The sequence below is a fragment of the Telopea speciosissima genome, chromosome 2, assembly GCF_018873765.1.
Source record: "Telopea speciosissima isolate NSW1024214 ecotype Mountain lineage chromosome 2, Tspe_v1, whole genome shotgun sequence".
NCBI lineage: Eukaryota > Viridiplantae > Streptophyta > Magnoliopsida > Proteales > Proteaceae > Telopea > Telopea speciosissima.
This window is the reverse complement of record NC_057917.1, coordinates 67,776,915-67,794,219: the sequence shown is the minus strand read 5'-3', so window position 1 is coordinate 67,794,219 and position 17,305 is coordinate 67,776,915. Positions and strand designations below refer to the sequence as shown.

The following is a 17,305-nucleotide window of genomic DNA, read 5'->3' as shown; positions in this document are numbered from 1 at the left end:
TTCCTCAAACATGATTCGCATCACTAAAAAGAGGGAGATTATTGGAATATTTCTATAGTTAATACTGACTCTTACATGTTTGTTAAGTGTTGAAAAATCTTGTTTTTCATTGTGTATGCTTTTTCGGACATCATTCGAAGGATAACTCTAATAAAAAAGGAAGATCTTAAGAAGCCAAGCAAGCATTGATCACTAAGCTTCGATGGTTTATCTCCAAGAGAGCTAATTTGAAAGACATTTTATGTTAATGAACTTCTGAAAACTCAAGTGATTCGGAAGCCGAGAGTCTACATCTTCATGGGGCTTCAACGACATTATTGTTGTGAACACTAGAGACATAGGATCTGCTTGTATTGGTTTTATTTCTTAGAATCCAATTCCTCCACGATAGTGGTGATCTACATTGTGAGTTGTGACCAATGGTTTGACATACATGATAGTAACCAACATTGTGAGTTGTGACCAAAGGCTTAATGCATACCTGGTCTGACAAACGACGCTAACCCTCACTCTTCCATAGTGGTACTTGACCATAGACTTCACCTTGAAACTAAAATGGTAATTATATTTTCGTCCAAGTCAAAAATGCATAGACAGGATTTGCATCCTCTGTGGCCTAAAGTTGAGCGATCATCGTGCTACACTCAACCATTCACAGACCGTCACATGAAATTAATGTCGATTCAATGATTGGTAGATGATGGCTGGGCTATTTTATTGACCCCACAGAGATACATAATGGGAGCGTTGGTTATGATGATCGGAGTCGTGTTGCCTGTTGGCTACATGATGTTCCGAAATAAGCGTGTACTCCTACTCCAAACAGACTTAGGTGGGCCTTTCCATTTCTTTTTTTACCTGAATTTACATTTTTGAATGAATACCGAAATTTCGAATCTGTACTGGATAACCTTTAGGAAGTTTGGATCTTTCCAGGCATAGTTAAGATCGTGACAAGGAATTGCAGATTTTAGGGTTTTTTCCGTTTTCTTCCTTTTCGGTGTCAATAGTTCTCTCTTTTTTTTGGGGGGGTCACACTTGAGATGTTTTCAGAATTGGATCGAGTAGTCTGAAATTTTGAAATTTGGGTTGCACGAGCAAAGGATTGATCTAGAGGTATTGGGGCATGTTCTCTACTCCAGAATTGTTTTCTAGGCGTTGATGGAAGAACTATCGAGGCTTGTTTGGAGATGAAGAGAAAGAAAGACAAAAAAAAAACCTCCATTAATCTGTACACTACTATTACGACATTGTTGAACTGCAATTGTGATGTATGGATTGTGAGAAATTTGAATGAAAAGATGAGCTTATTGATAAAATAAAAATACATATGCTTTGATTCTTTTCCAGATCAGAGATTTAACAAATCATTTACCATTACTCAATGATTAAGGAGACCATCTCAAACAGCGCGCAAATAAGTTACTAAGTGGTTGTGTTAAAATGTAAGATGTAACTGCAGCTACTAATTAATGATCGATATATGGATGCTGCAGCCATGGATATCATAAACAATCACAAGATGGGAGGAAGTGGCATTGGTTGCAGAGTTAAAGCTGGGGGAAAGCCAACACAGAACTAGTCCCCATCATTTCCTTAATTGGCTACAAACCTTCCATCAGTACTCACTCCCTCAAAGTGCATGGACACGAGGATCTCCATTCTTCATCTGCATGGCATGGGTTATGATATCTCCTAGCTTTTCAAGATGGAATTCATTTCAGCAATTGTCAATTCCTACCGATGGCGAAACGTAATAGCAATCTCTGAATGAAGATACCACTACCTACACTAGAGATTCAAGTTTCATCACCCTACCTACTCTCTTACTCACTCCGAGCTGAAATGCTTCAAAGATGGCCAATTAAAAGGTTTGCCCTGTTTTTAAGATTATTAACGTGGTAGGTAAAAGCTACAGAGAGCTCGGATTTTGGTCACCCAAATTTGGCTTCTCTGATCAGAACCTAATCGAACATGATATAGCCTGCCTGGAGAAAATAAGAAGAAATAGATCAAATGAATCCATGCATGGAAGTACTGAGCGGTCCAATCTATTGGCCTGGGGGCTCAGAATTGAATCAGTACCGATCGGATGGGCTCCAGTGTTTTTGTTCTCTAATGAAACAGAGAGGCCAGTTAAGATAGGCGTTCCAGCCAATGCAGCTTTCAAACAGTTTGTGAGAGTGAGTTATGATGAGAGGGTAGACAGAGACAACTCAAGTTACTGGGTTTTTCAGTTTCTGTTTTTTAATTAGCTGTGAATCACCTACCATACCACTTGCGCTACCAACTTGTGCCCTACCAAGGTTCGTACGACGACATGATGAAGCAGGTCCATAGTGGGGTAAGATTTTTATTGAAACTTCTCTGTTCCAGAAACATAAGGGAGGCGGGATCCCATGTATTCGGCTCTCCTCCTGCCACGGCAGGAGCTGGAGGATCCAGCCCACCAAAAACAGGGGTGTTTGGGTCATTGTACAGGCGCCCCCCTCCCTGTTTTTTCTGGGCTGGATCCTCCAGCTCCCGCCACAGCTAGAGGAGAGTCAAGTCCGGATCCCATTTTCGTACAAGATAAGTTCTCGTACACTTCAGAACGCACATATGGAATCCACCATGTGGGACTCACTTGAGTAGATTCCATGTGTGCCCCTCATATGGTAGGTAAGAGACCCATTCTCGTACGAGAATGGGAGCGGAACTCGAAATAAGGGGGAAGTTGTTCTTTAATGAGCACATGATTAATTTGATGGGTAAAAGAGTAATTTCATGTTAACATAAAATATCAATTTCAATCACCACTACCACTGCCACTACCAAATTTTTGGGTATTCAATGACATTTTTATAAATTTATTGAAGTTCTAGACTTAAAAATTATTGCACATAACAAACATGTTTCTATTTCTTTTCCTACCAAGAAATAGAAATTAACATACGTTACCAAACCAAACGTGTTTTTTCTCCCAGAAAGAGAAGAAATACATTTCTGGAATAGAAACATGACCTAGTAACAAAAGTGCTATCATGAAGAGCCTACATTCTGATGTCAATTATCTTCATTTTCTGTTTGAAATTTTTAATTTTTCTTTCTTTTGTTTTTCTTTACTGCTCTCTCTTAGTACTGATGAGCATTAACCCATTCATGTTCAAGACTTTTGATGCTACAGTTGGTGATATAGAAATAATGGCAAACAGGTTTCGGTATACAGAATTCTCACATCCATATGTAGATTCAGGTCTTGTAATGGTAGTGAAGGTGTGATTACTGATAAATCACCAGATCCTTTCATTCTCATCAAGGCTTTCACAGGATTGGAGTGGTTTCTAATAGTAGCAATGTGTGTATTCACCGGAATCGTCATGGGATTATATCAACGCTATAGTGATCCAGAAGTATATGGAGGACTGATCACCAAGCAAATTGGCGCAATGCTCTGGTTCTCAGTCACCACTTTCTTCTCAACACAGAGTAAGCTTCGGACATTTAATTGAACTGTATGAATACATAAAATTTGTATAGTTAGAACAAATGACTCTGATTCAAGGCTCTAAACCAATTTATTTTAAACTGCAGTTGCCATGCTTAATGGTCTTATTCCAAGAGTTGTGGCCGGAGTTTGGCAATTTGTGGTACTCATTGTAACTGCATTCTTTACGGCTAGCCTCACTTCCAGGATGACAGTTTCACAACTAGAACCAGCAGTTGTTGATATTGATTTCCTCAAGACTGCAAACGCAGCTGTTGGGTGTAATGGGAATTCTTTTATTGTTAGTTATCTGATTGATGTTTTGGGGTTTAAGCCAGAGAGTACTAAGAAAATTGCTTCTATTGATGACTATCCTTTGGCTCTATCAAGTGGAGATATCAAAGCTGCATTCTTTGTAGAACTTCAAGCCAATGCCTTACAAGGCTACACTAAAGCAGGACAAAAATACACACTCGGTGGATTTGGATTTGTAATTGAATACTTTCTCACTTTTCTCTTGTAGTAGTTGTAGGTGTAGAACTTACTCTAAATTCCTTCCTTGCTCATTTGTAATTGAATTGTTTTCTGTTCCAGGCTTTTAAGAAGGGTTCTCCACTGGCTTTTGACATATCAGAGGCAATTCTTAAATTAATTGAGAAGGGGAAACTGGAGCACCTACAGAGGAATTTTCTCTACCCTTCTAACTGCTCTACGTCCAGAACTGATGTCACTGGCACCCATAGTTTGCTCTCAGGCATATTCACTATCACAGGAGTTGTTTCCGCAGCTGCTTTGTTTAGGAATTTTCTCTACCCTTCTAACTGCTCTACTTCCAGAACTGATGTCACTGGCACCCATAATTTGCTCTCAGGCATATTCACTATCACAGGAGTTGTTTCCGCAGCTGCTTTGTTTATTATTGTGGATCGTAGACTACAACTTCATTTGCAGCTTCAAATATACACCCGAGCAATTTATAGTAGAACTTCACAATGGGTTATGAGCCTCAGCACATCTATGTAAAATCGTTCCTAGGCTAAGATCAGCTCCCAAGATAGATCAACAACCCAATGTAGGGGAAGATGTAACAAGCACAGAGTTTGCAAACCAATGAAGCAATCACATGGAAAACATCATACCAAATTATTCAGTGTTGTTCTTCTGTTTGTTCGCAGTGCACAACGTAAGATCTGTAAAACAATCTGTGTTAGTTGCATATTCTGTTCTGTTACATTTCAGTTAGAAGACTACCTTGTATATGTTAGGTTTTTGTAGGCGATCGGTGCAGTGGTCAACCGGTTCAAGGTCCACTAGTCACCGAGAGCATTATTCTGTAAACAGTTAGTGCACTGGCCGACCAGGCCAATAACCAACTAAATCAGCATCTTTACGGATTGATTCACCACCTTGAGACAGACCCAGAGATACATCAACACCCTCCCCTTTTATCATTCTCAGGCAAAACACAACAATGGGGATTTTTACTATCCCCATCATCAGAAGCAACAACAATAACCAACTAAATCACAGCTTGAATAAGCATATCCCCAGATGTTGATGGGGGAGATAAACATTCATTAATCATAAAAGACACCAAAACTTTATGAAACAATCAGAGGTTCGATGATATCTTTCTACAAACCTCACGAAGGCTGTGGAATTCATACTGAATATTGATTAAAAAACCCATACCTTTATTGTTCTAAATGTTTGTTGTTTTTGCTTTGAATCCCTTTAGCGAAGAACTTACACTCTAGCCGATGAGGGCAGGAATTCCCACTCAATCCAATCCACAATTATGGTAACTGGCCGACCAACATGCTCAGCAGCATGCTTAATTGCAATTTCATGAAAACACTCTTCAGGAATGGAGGAGAGTAAAGACTAGGAATGGAGAAACAAGAAAACAAACCCCAGCAGATTAGAGGAAATGTGAGTATTGGAAGACAGATCACACAGAGAGAAGAGTACAGTAAGGAACAAAAACCAAGGATCAAAAGACGTCTAAAGAAACTTAAGGCTATTGCAGACTAATCTCTTCTTTCTAATTTATTATGTAATAAAATTTGACAATCGACAGGCTAGAGTCATAATTGTTGAAAGTCCCGAATACCAAACTGCAGAGCCAATGTGCCAAGGGGGTATCACACCAATAATGCATCTGATACAGAGATTTAGTATTATTCATTATAGGACTAAAATATTGAACCAGTAATCCTCGCAACTACAATTCGAGAGTTTCATCTATGCAGAAAGGAGATTTGAACATCCTATGCATATCATAATCTTTTTTGGAAAAAAGAACGCTACCTGGTCGCGCGTGGCTCTGCACCCTGACACAGGAGCATATGAAGGTAACGCCCTGCCCCCATGAAATAAAAAATCACATCTATGTTGATGCCCTTGCGTGAGCTCTCATTGATCCCCTCACTAATGCAGGCTTTACACTAGAGAAATCACTTCCAAGTAGTTGTGGTGTGGAGAAATCACTTCCAAGTAGTTGTGGTGTGGTTAAGTATGCAACTTGGATCGACCCCAGAGAAACTAAACCTTGAACTTGAACTGTGCACTGAGCCAAGCCTCGGGCTCAGTCCTACTAAAATCCACCAATTACCAAGAGAAACCAGCCTGATGCCATGAGTAGAGAGACAGTAGACGGATCTTTATCTCCTACAGGGAAGTTCCCTGCCTGGTACGGTTTCTACAATTCCTCTCATAAGGGGGGCGGAAATGACCACCTTACCCCCTGCCCGAACACACTGCCCGGGTGGGGTCCAACCCCCTCTTATTAGAGGCACTAGGGAACCGTACAGGGCAGAGAACCATAGGAGATAATTTTCCACATCCGCAATGCAAGTGATATTATTGGGCAAGCAATATGCAGAGCCCTCTGCAGTTATGCTGATCCATGTTCACCTGGATTTTCCTCTTCAACTCTGCTTGGAGACCAATGTATGTTGAGAGAAATGGCAGCGGTTGGGACATGTGTTGACCTGCAAGGGAACCCCCACAGGGCAAGTGATATTGTCCAAACATTTTTTTTTTTTTTTTGGGAGATAGGTTAACCCCAAGAGAGTTGAGTTCATGACTTCTTAATAGCAAGGTGTTGGTATTTGCCAAACTGAGCTACCCCTTGGGCTTTTATTATTTGAGTTTGGTTAACCCCGAAGAGAGTTGAATTCATGACCCCTTTTATGAAAGGGTTTTTTGTTTGGGAGAGTGTGATGATTTTTTAACTCTCCCCTGACATATAAGGGTCATTTTGTTTTAGTGTTTAGATACAGTTCACAGACAGTGTTAAAGTGGGAACACAACTTACATCTGGCATTAACGATGTTATAGCCCTCACTAATCATAGGATCCCCATCTATTTAATTGAGGCATACACTAAATCATAAGTTTTTTTTTTTTATTTTTCATTTTTAGTAAAGGTGTGATCAAGCCATACAATGCATTGGCTTCTCTCAAATTGGAATATATATACATATATATATTTAGACATACTACACAAGGGCAACAGAGTTTTGTTTTATTTACATTAACCTCTTAATCACGCTCATCCTGCTTTGAATCTGCAAAACAAAATTTCTGATGTGCTTCCCATTGGCACAAAAACACACATTTACTTGCATCCTCAATCAAGCACAAAAACACAAATTCTATGTGTATGTAAACTCATGATCATGTTATCCTTTGAAGAATTAATATCAGTTTTAACTAAAGTATGACTTCCTCAGTGTCTGCTGGAAACATAATTCTGAGTTGATTCATCTGAAACCATGATTAAGGTTACAAATATAAAGCTAATTTCAGATAATATGGGAATCAAGACTGCTGTGGCAGCTATCTGATTAGTAAAGGAGAGCTGCTGCTCCAAGCATTTCCAAAAGATGGATGTAGCTACAGGAAAGATCAACATTGCATATAAACTATAAATTGTGGGGTTCTCCTAGGAAGTATAGATTTAGGTTTTCCCAACTGTAACAGTTGGTAAAGAATGAACAAATATCAAAATTGCAACAATTCTAATTATCTCACAAACATGAAATAGGAATAGAGAGGATCTGAAAGGAGTCAGCCTATGTAGTCATAACAATCAGTTAATTTTGTAACAAGTGCAACAATCACTTTTAATCACTGCATAAAGAGTAAATTGGCATCAACATAATGAAAAGAGAAAACTACCAGTCAAATTATGATAACTTACACAGCTGTAGTTGATACAGTCACCTATATTCACAACCTCACTATTAGGCGAACAGCTGTTACTGACTGCAAGGAATGTGTTCAAGTCTCTGAAACTTCACGGTTTGCAAAAGATTCTTATGGAATTTTGTTTCATTCTCCAATTCTAATAGCCTACTACCCAGTAACTGTACTTGTTTTAGATGTAATTCAAACTTCGCTAACCACCTTTGCTCAAAATCCTTGATCTGCCCTTCAATCGTGAAGCGTAAAAACCTAAGCTCTCCCTCTCGATCCTGCTGTTGTTTTTCCAGTTCCATGGAGCTAAGAACAACCCCACCAGTCCCAGGAACATCCTTGTAAAGTGGTTCATCAGGCTGTGAATAACATTCTCTATATTCAAAGAATGCCCGGTGAGTTTCCTTCAAAGCCTTCTTATAACCATTTAACAAATTGGTCATGACATATAGTTCATGCTCAAGCCTATAAATTCCGAGCCTTCTTTTCTGCTCCTCTTCAGCCTTTGATCTATGCAAAGCTTCAATGATATTGTTCCGCTGCTGAAGCTCAGAGATTAAGGCCTGTTCTTGTAAATGAGCATTCATCATCTCTTGATTTTTTGCTTCATACATCATTCTAGCTTTGCCCGTCCAACTTTGCACTTGTTCCATGCACAAATAAAAATCCGATGCCTTTTGTTCCTCCCATGGGTCAACACTTCTCATCCTTTTCTGAACATTGAAAGAGTGATGACTGAAATCATTGTCATGATCTATCTCTCTCTTGCACCCATTGCCAAACAGTGATGAACCAACTGAATTCATATGGTTGTCCATCCTTGAATTTAGAAGTTCCCCAGAAGGGTGACTAAAAAGGGGAGCAGTCGTATTATACGGAAGGTTTGTAGTCCCCAGTGCTTGAATAAGGTCGGTTGAGGATACCTGCTCCAGAGTAGTGGGTTTTGACGACAGATCATTCACTTCTTGCTCTTCTTCTCTTTCTTCTTCTTCATCATCATCTTCTTCATCTTCTTGTTGCTGTTCTTCTTCTTCTTCTTCTTCTTCTTCTTCTTCTTTCATGTTTTGTCCACTCTCAAAACCACTTACCTCACTTAGATTACAGCGCTGCAAGAAATGCTCATCAACATGGTTCCTACCATCCAGCAGCAAAAGACTAGGTTCATCATCCTTGCAATCTTGGAAGTCCATAGCATCGTCTTCACCCTTAACCTGCTCACAATCAGTATTGACTTGTCCCACACTCAATTCTATCTGCTGCGACTCCATTTCCTGTCCCTGGAAGTCCTCCAAATTAGTCTCCTTAATGTCAATGGCATCCTCTTCTTCCACATTATAAACCTTAGTCTCCTTAATGTCATTGGCATCCTCTTCTTCCATATTATAAGCCTCTGTTATAGGTTCTTTAAACAGATGCACATGTTGAGCCTTCATCAAGCATTGCAAGTGCGAAGCGTAATAACAAGAGCCCAACTGCGATGATTGCGTGAGTTCCTTCTCTACCATAAACCAGATCAATCGACGCCAATCGACCTTCTCCGGATGCCCATCTCTGATAAGCTTACTCCACGCCACAATCTCATTCGGCATTATCCAAGTATCTTCATGGAGGAAAAACCAAGTTGACACAAAATCCTCCATAAATGCTATGGAATCTTCAGGTAACTTCTCGAAATCAGAATCCGCAGCTTCCAACTGATTAATCTTAATCTTATCTTTCTTGTGGGGGAGCTTCAGGGCTCTACCGAGATCGGCTCCATTGACCATGATCCGGAAGTCATTCACGTAACTGCAACGCAAGTGAGGGTTGAAATTGACGATTAACTGAAATAGAAGGTCTGTTCGGATCTCCCGATCAAAATGGAGGTGTGCAAAGTCCCACAACCCTAGGCGCTTCAGAAGCTTTTCGTGCTTGGAAAAATCTAGGGTTTTACTGGGAATGAAGGGAATTGGTTGCAGCTTTTCCTTAACAGCCTGAAGCTTCTTCTCAAGGGCAGCACGCTGTCGGTGGTTGAGGGTTTTCTTCCTCTTCGGGGGTTTCCGAAATACCTTCCGAACATTGTGAAGGGGATTGTTTGGGATTATGTCGGGAAAGGTGATTTCATGCGCAGGAGGAGGAGGGAGCGTAGGAGAAAGGGCCATACCATCTGGTTCTGGTTCTTCATCTTCCTCTTGCTGCTGGTGTGGTTGCTGTTCCTCTTCTTCTCGCTCTTGTTCTTGATCTTGTTCATTCTGTGGTTGCAGCGGTTGTTGCTCTTCTTCGTCTACTTCTTCTACTTCTGGATGAGCTGTAGCTTCTTCCGGCTGGTTCTCCAGATCATGTATTTCTTTCGGCGCCTGAGCCTCACGGGGCTGGTTTTCTTGGTCATTAGTTCCATCCCCATCATGACGCTGATCCTGAGGTGCCGGTTCTTCTTCCATCAGCACCAATTTAGGGTCTTGATCTTCCTCCTCCACCGATTTAGAGTGTTGATCTTCTTCCACCAATTTAGGGTCTTGATCTTCTTCCAGGTTTTGATCTTGAGGTCTCTGAGATGACAGTTCTTCTTCCTCCATCGATTTAGGGTCTTGGTCTTCTGCGTTTTGGTCCTGCTGCAGTGGCTCAGATGGCTGTTCTTCTTCCACCATTTTAAGGTTTTGCTGTTGGTGGCCTTTGGCTTGCTTCTGTGAACGGGTTCTTCTGAACTTCCTTTTGGTCATCTTTTAATGCTTTTTTTCCCGCTTCGGAAGTTGGAACGGAAACCTACACAAATTTGGGGAGTCAAGAGCAAGACTGTGCCAGCCCCCTTTCTTTCCTAAAATTGAATATTAGTATCCACCTCCAGTTGGATAAATCTACAATGATTTTATGTAGCCATGTGTAATGTAATGTATCCCCATCATCATCGCATAGGATGCCATGAGGCCCATGAACAATCACCTTCTTCTTTCTCCTCTCTTTTAATCATCTTTTAGCATTCCATGCACTAATCATCATTGAGATTGATTATGGAGATGAACCTGACTGGGCAATCCTGACCTTCCATTTGTTCATCCAATCACCTGAGATCTGACCGATGTTTGACCAGAGTAAATTCATGGGAAAATTACAAGATTATTCAAAGTCATATTTTTAATAGTTAGTAAATACACCTATAATACATGTATTGGAAAACATATTTTAATTTATAAATGCATTTATATGGAAGAAAAAAACGTTTTTATAAATTTTTTTTTTGGGTAGAAACGTCTTTACAAGTTTTGTATTCTACACGTAATATACATGTTTTCAAACGTATTATATATTTAACTTAGATTTATTACATTTAAAAAGAATCAAAACAAAACCCCAACTGGACCTTTTTCCTATTGCAACTCACAAAATCCTTAGCTGCTGCCCCCTCATCTTCTTTTTCTTTTCCATCTCTGTTCCCATTTGAGTTCATAGGTGGCCAGTGAATCAAATTTGAGGAGGTTGGAGGATATTATGTCTTGCATAGTGAATTTCAAAATTTTAATATTGATTTTGAATGTGGGATATTATATTGTGTTTATTTCAGTTGTGAGGTTTTTTTTTTATAAAAAAATTTTGGTACAGATTTATTTTCGATAAAATCATTGTCTATATGCTATTACGTGTTTATTACATAGTGAATATGTACCCGTATTTTTTGCTTACAAGATTATCGTATTAAACACATATCGTATTATCATCGTACGTGTTTTATTATGCCAGATTTTTTTTAAGTATTATTATCGTCTGACCCATTTAATTGGTATACAAATCCATACCCGTTTTATTGCCGCTTCTGAACTTACTGACTTTTTTTTTTGGTAAAGTCTGAACTTACTAACTAATAAGTTCATAATTGGAAAACCAATTTCTTTTGTGTTTTGGTGAATCATCTGGGTTGAGTCAAAATTTTAGAAAATCTGATCAAAAGTCATATAGAATATAAACACAAAGAGTGAAAAAAAATTGACAAGACTCAGTTAAGACGAGGTCTTTTTATCCAAGTCATAGTAAATTAGAAGAATCTAATCGTTTTTCACTGATGACTATTTATTAGGCATGTGATCGCTACTTGATCGCATGATCTCTACACCAGCTATGGGCAAATGGGGTATAAACCAAAAATAGAGATTTTTTTTCCCTTATTGTGATACTAATTCGATGAATGTATTCATTAATAAAAGTTAAAATACCTTGTGATTCATCAACGATGTACACAGAGACCACATTCACTAAGGCCATCAGCGAAGTAAATAGAGAACTTAGAAAGAGGGTTTTAGACTTTTAGTTATTCGAGGAAAATTGAGCCTTCCCAGAACCTCGTGAGCCATGAACCTAGAGAACTTAGAAAGAGGGTTTCAGACTTTTAGTTTTTCGAGTAAAGTTGAGCCTTCCCGGAACCTCGTGAGCCATGAACCTAGAGATCTTAGAGAGATGGGTTTTAGTTTTTTCAGGTAAAGTTGATTACAACTTACAACACAAAGGGTCCTTTGTGGTATCATTAGAGACCACATTCACTAATGTTTAGATTCATTTTTTACGTTCACAGTTTAAAATCAAATTTATTATATTTTAATTTTCATCACTTTCAACTTGTCATTTTAGTAATTTAGTCTTCCAATTTCCCTTAGATCGACCATTTATTTGCTACTTGTTAAATTAATTTAGGACTGTTTTGATATGATTTCTATTTCTATTTCTATTTCATAAGATGATTTCGATTGAAAAAATTATTTGATTTGATTTTTGCAGCTTATTTCAATGACATAGAAATCACATGAAAGAGAAATTCTGCAATAGATGAGAAGCCGTATCAATTTCGAAACTGAAATTATATTCACCTTATTTCGCGCTGATGCGCTGATGTTTAATGAGCACCTGGTACGCAACTGTTCTTTTGATGGGCAAAACAGTAATACCCTGTTCTTTTTTCTCCGTCGTTGTGGTTCAACATGTTTTGAACTTCTGAACACCCAAAAAAACAAGAAAGCTATGGCGCGATCTGGACGAAGAACCAGGGGGCAAATGGCTATTCCAAAGCTCTTGTGGTGTTAAGATCCAGTCTTCATAGAAGATATTGCCATCTAGGGCACAAAGCTCTTTATTCCCGATTTCAGCAACAAGCATTTCTACAGATTCCTGGTTTGGCCAATGAAAAAAGTCGAGATCATTGAATTTCTGATTGGAGAAGAAGCTAAAACAATGGCTATTCGAGCTCCATCTTCTCCCGTGGCAAGGGCCACTGGCCCATTGTGCGCAGGCTGGAAGCTCTTGCTGCCACCGCAACTTGCAGATATGGGGCAAGGAAGAAACAAAATTGATTTATTGTCAAAAATTCGAAATTATTTTGATTGCAGCAATGTGAAAATTGTCAAGAATAAAAAATGGCCAAACTTAAAATTATCTTCCTGAATTTTCACTAATTTCATGTGCACCCCTGTTTTCTAGACTAAGTACTACTATAGTCCCTGTCGTTAGACAAAGACGTTATAACATAACGGATCCTAGTTTTTGAATTTCGATAGACCATTCTGCCCCTGGATTGAGTAAAATGACAAATCTAACCTTATCTGAAAGAAAAAAAAAAAACCTACAACTCATCTTCCCCAAATCGTTTAGGGTTTGGAGAAGATGAGTTCTTGAATCACAATTTTTCAAAGTTCATCGCCTGGTTACCGGTTGTTTTACCGGCATCTGATGAATTGGAGTTGATGGAGCTCTGAGCTGCAACACTTCACCTGAAATTTCAGGCCAAACAAAGGTTTGTAGAAGGAGTTCAGTTGATTGAGTCTCTCCTTCATCCTTTATCGAAGCCCCAAACTGTTGTTGATCATAGCTACTGATTAGAGAAGATCTTAGTCACTTGTGGCTCGGTTTTCCTCCTTGTTCCCGTGCTGATTCGAGTTCACATATCTCTGGAACCTGAGAACTAACAGAGTTGAAATTCTAGGGATCTATTCCCCTGCCAGAGATCACCGCTCGATTGCAAGTTGGGCCTGATCTGAGGCCTGCTGGTTGGGATCTCAGAAATCTCCAATCAGACCTATGGTCGTCTTGTTCACCTAGTAGTGCACCATTCCATGTGGCTTTCAAAAGCTCTACAATTCCTTTTCCACTAAATAGACGAAGACATAGCTAAAGGAAATAGAGGCAAAGTCCTCTTGGAACTTTGATGACACATTTCTTAGCAATCAACTCTGGCATTTCCCAGAAAATAGCTTGCCTAACCAACCTCACCAAGAGATAAGTTAAAACAGATTCCCAAACTTCAAAAGCAAAACACCAGCAAGTAAAAGATGAAAAGTGAAGTATGATCTCCACTCCTGTAGACATGAAGGATACATAGGGAAGCAAATGGCCTCACTACTATTCACATAAAAGAACTCAATAGTTGATATAACCCCTTCAACCCAAACTGCCTCCTAGAAAATGTCCAACAGAGAGGCCTCTAAACCAGAAATCATTCTGAAATATGAACAAGAATTTGCCTTGAGTTCTGTTTTAATTACCATTTGATATCTCTGCATCTAGCCTTCACCTTGACCTGCGATTTCTAGGGTTTGTTCAATCCTTAGAGACCCAAACTCGATGGGAGTCTGAGCCAATCAGGTCTGATCTGAATCTGCATATGAATTGAGTTTCTTTGTTTTCCTAATTTGTTCTTGCAGACTTGTTCCATTTCTACTTTGTTTTCCTTTCAATTTGGTGTTGATTTTTTTCATTATTGCTAAAAAGTCTAATAGATTTTTCTTTTAGATGTCTTTTAATCTGATTTAGATGTTTATTGTGTAAAAACCTGCAATTTTTCCCACTTTTCAAACCCTAAATCCTAAACGATTTGGAAAAAGATGAGTTGCAGATTTTTTTTTCAGGTACGGGCATTTTTGTTATTCTATCCTATCAATGGGCATAATGATCCATCAATATTAAAAACCTGGGATATATTATAACATAACGTCTCTGACTAACGGCAGGGACTATAGTGATATTTAGTTTAGAAAGTAGAGGTGCACGTGAAATTAATGTAAATTCAGGGGGGTAACTATAAATTTGACCATTTTCAAGAGGCATTTGGAAATAACCCCGATAATTTAATTTATGGGAATAGATTATCTATATTTTCTATGGGAAGGGTGATGGTGGTGGTGGTGGCGTTGGTAGCGGGGTAGTGGTGGCAATGGCAATGGAAGTGGTGGTGGGGTGGTGGCTGCAACGACGATGATGGTGGAGGTAGCAATGGCAGTAGTGGTGGTGGTGGTGGTGGCGTGGAATTGGTGGCAGTGGTAGTGGCAATGGTGGGGTGGTGGCAGCGGTGGTGTCCCGCCATAAGATTTGCAATGCGCCCCCGCGTTGCAGAGAAACCAGATCCGAAAATGCATCATTGTTGGCTTGGACTGCGGATGGGAAGCCAAACTATAAAATATGGGTTTTTTTTATAATTACCATCCCAAAATCTTTACTATCTACTACTCTTCCCCCCCCAAAAAAAAAAATTTTCAAACAACTGTTACCCCCCACTAATGCATACTAACCACTAACTGACCCCCACCGTTACATTTCCGTAACGGTGGGGGTTAGTTGTGACAGTGTGCTCTTGTCACGGATTTTTTAGGATCAAAATGCCCTTTTGGGTTGGTAATTGTAAAAAAACCCCACCCCATCAATTCACCAAAAAAAAAAAAAAACGGACCACCAACCCCACCACCGCCGTCATCACCACCTCCTCCTCTTTCTTCTTTGTCAGAACACCATTGCCACAACCCCATCCTCTGTTTTTCCTCACCAACCCCCTTTGCTTTTTTATTTTGCCCTTCATTTCTTGATCCTTCAAGAAGCCTAGAAATGCAAGAAAGCCAAAATGAAAAATCTTCCCTTCCACCCGCCTCCACCGCCACTTCCATCACCACCACCACCACCATTGTCATCCCGAGGTGGAAAGAAACCCAAAAATGCCTTACTTTGTTTCCAAAAGTTATTTTTCTTCAGTTTTTCACTATGAAATAAACACAAAAATCCCTTTCCCCATTTGCCCTCAATTTCTGATGGAAGCTTTCTTGTTTGTTTTCACCTTCTATTTGTAGCTCCTCGCACTTCTTAATCTTATTGGGGTTTTTGCTTTTCTGTCGTCATCTATCTTGAATGGTTTTGTGTCCTACACCTTTAAATCGTCATCAAGCTCTGGCGATTTTTCCTTGCCTTGAATGGAAGCATTGGTGATTTTTCCTTGCCTTGAAAAGCTAGGGCACAAGAGAAAGCTTCCAGATGAAGCCGGGAATAACAAAATAGGGAGCAAGGCTGAACTGGTTGAAGAAAGATGAGCGCCGGTTAATCTCTCCTTTAATAATTTTTTCTTCCATTCATCTTAATTGCTCTTCATTTTTCTATTTTCTTTGTTTGTTACTGCCGACATTCTGTTTTGGGTGGTACATGCAACTAACCAGATCTAAACCAAACTCTAACAGTCCTTTTCTGTTCTTCCTGAAATTTGGAGCGAAGATTGTACGCTTTTGGGTGATTCATGCCCTGGTATTTTTATTCTCAAATTTCTCCTCTGCGGAGTTACTGACCTTCAATTGAAGCCTTACCTGTAACTTCCGCCAAGTTCAGTTATAGAATTTTTCTTTTTCTATTTTTCTGATCTGTTGGCCTGTTGTTGATTGTTCCTAAAAGATTTTTTAGTGCATAATCTTCCCCTACAATTTTGGGTGGTCATTGTGCCACCCCTCCTCCTCCTCCTTCTTCTTCTTCCTCTGCAACCCCAAACCTTATTTGAGTTTAACCTTTTTTCGTATAGAGCAGGGGATTGCCATTGGAGTCAAGAAGAACACGACGACCACAAAAGCTCGAGTGCTTAACCTTGACTTCGAAGAGAATATTGCCATTAACCTCGTCAACAACAGAAAAATTGTCTTTCCCAGGGGATAAAACTTTCCTCAAAAGGTTTGGGGTTGCAGTGGAGGAAGAAGAAGTAGGAGAAGAAGGAAGAGGGATGGTGATGGGGTGGTTTGTTTTTTTTTTTTACAATTACCACCCCAAAAGGGCATTTTGGTCCTAAAAAATCCGTGACAAGGGCACACTGTCACGACTAACCCCCACCGTTACGAAAATGTAACGGTGGGGGTCAGTTAGTGGTTAGTATGCATCAATGGGGGGTAACAGTTGTTTGAAAGTTTTTTTTGGGAGAGGGGTAATAGTAGATAATAAAGATTTTGGGGTGATAATTATAAAAAACCCAAAAAAGATAAATGAGCAGCACAACTGCTACCTTGCAGCTCTTTATCAATAATAAATGTTTCATACTAACTACGTTCTAGTGTCACCTAATTAGGTAATGACACAAAAAATTGTGTCTATCTTTCTTCTCAAACTCTTTTTTGTTTTTTGTAAATTTTCCTGACATCTAAACATAGCCTGAGGGTGTCAATTGGTCCGATTCCTTAACGGTTCCGGCCTAAGAGGTCAAGATTAGAACAGGATCAATAGCTAATCGGTTTCTAACATGGGATCTAGGACCATTAACTAAATAGCTGGCCCGGTTCCAATTCCTAATTGGTTCCAAGCAGTCCAAATTAAAAATTAAAAAATAAAAAAAAATCCCTAACACATGCTACATGTATTCAATAATATTTTAAAAATTAACAAGAC

General features: G+C 39.4%; 2 protein-coding genes across 2 annotated transcripts; one reads left to right on the top strand and one right to left on the bottom strand.

Moving 5' to 3' along the window:
- The first annotated feature begins 3,135 nt into the window (after positions 1–3,135).
- Positions 3,136–4,489, top strand: LOC122651035 (glutamate receptor 3.2-like). The gene is made up of 3 exons (XM_043844377.1): positions 3,136–3,468; positions 3,574–3,956; positions 4,061–4,489. Exons 1-3 carry the CDS (start codon positions 3,336–3,338, stop codon positions 4,487–4,489), a joined length of 945 nt encoding a protein of 314 aa, XP_043700312.1. The 5' UTR covers positions 3,136–3,335.
- A 3,063-nt stretch (positions 4,490–7,552) lies between these two features.
- On the bottom strand, positions 7,553–10,385 carry LOC122651961. Its single transcript, XM_043845553.1, has 2 exons — positions 9,058–10,385; positions 7,553–9,009 (listed from the first exon to the last, which is right to left on the bottom strand). Exons 1-2 carry the CDS (start codon positions 10,366–10,368, stop codon positions 7,732–7,734), a joined length of 2,589 nt encoding a protein of 862 aa, XP_043701488.1. The 5' UTR covers positions 10,369–10,385; the 3' UTR covers positions 7,553–7,731.
- Between the last annotated feature and the right edge of the window lie 6,920 nt (positions 10,386–17,305).

What these genes read in the sequence shown, in the direction of transcription:
- LOC122651961 (XM_043845553.1), bottom strand. Translation starts at nt 10,368, where the DNA reads ATGACCAAAAGGAAGTTCAGAAGAACCCGTTCACAGAAGCAAGCCAAA. An exon ending in TTAAAGAACCTATAACAGAG is followed by an intron (nt 9,010 to 9,057) that starts GCTTATAATATG and finishes AAGGAGACTAAG; the next exon opens with GTTTATAATGTGGAAGAAGA.
- LOC122651035 (XM_043844377.1), top strand. Translation starts at nt 3,336, where the DNA reads ATGTGTGTATTCACCGGAATCGTCATGGGATTATATCAACGCTATAGT. An exon ending in CACTTTCTTCTCAACACAGA is followed by an intron (nt 3,469 to 3,573) that starts GTAAGCTTCGGA and finishes TTTAAACTGCAG; the next exon opens with TTGCCATGCTTAATGGTCTT. An exon ending in CACTCGGTGGATTTGGATTT is followed by an intron (nt 3,957 to 4,060) that starts GTAATTGAATAC and finishes TTTCTGTTCCAG; the next exon opens with GCTTTTAAGAAGGGTTCTCC.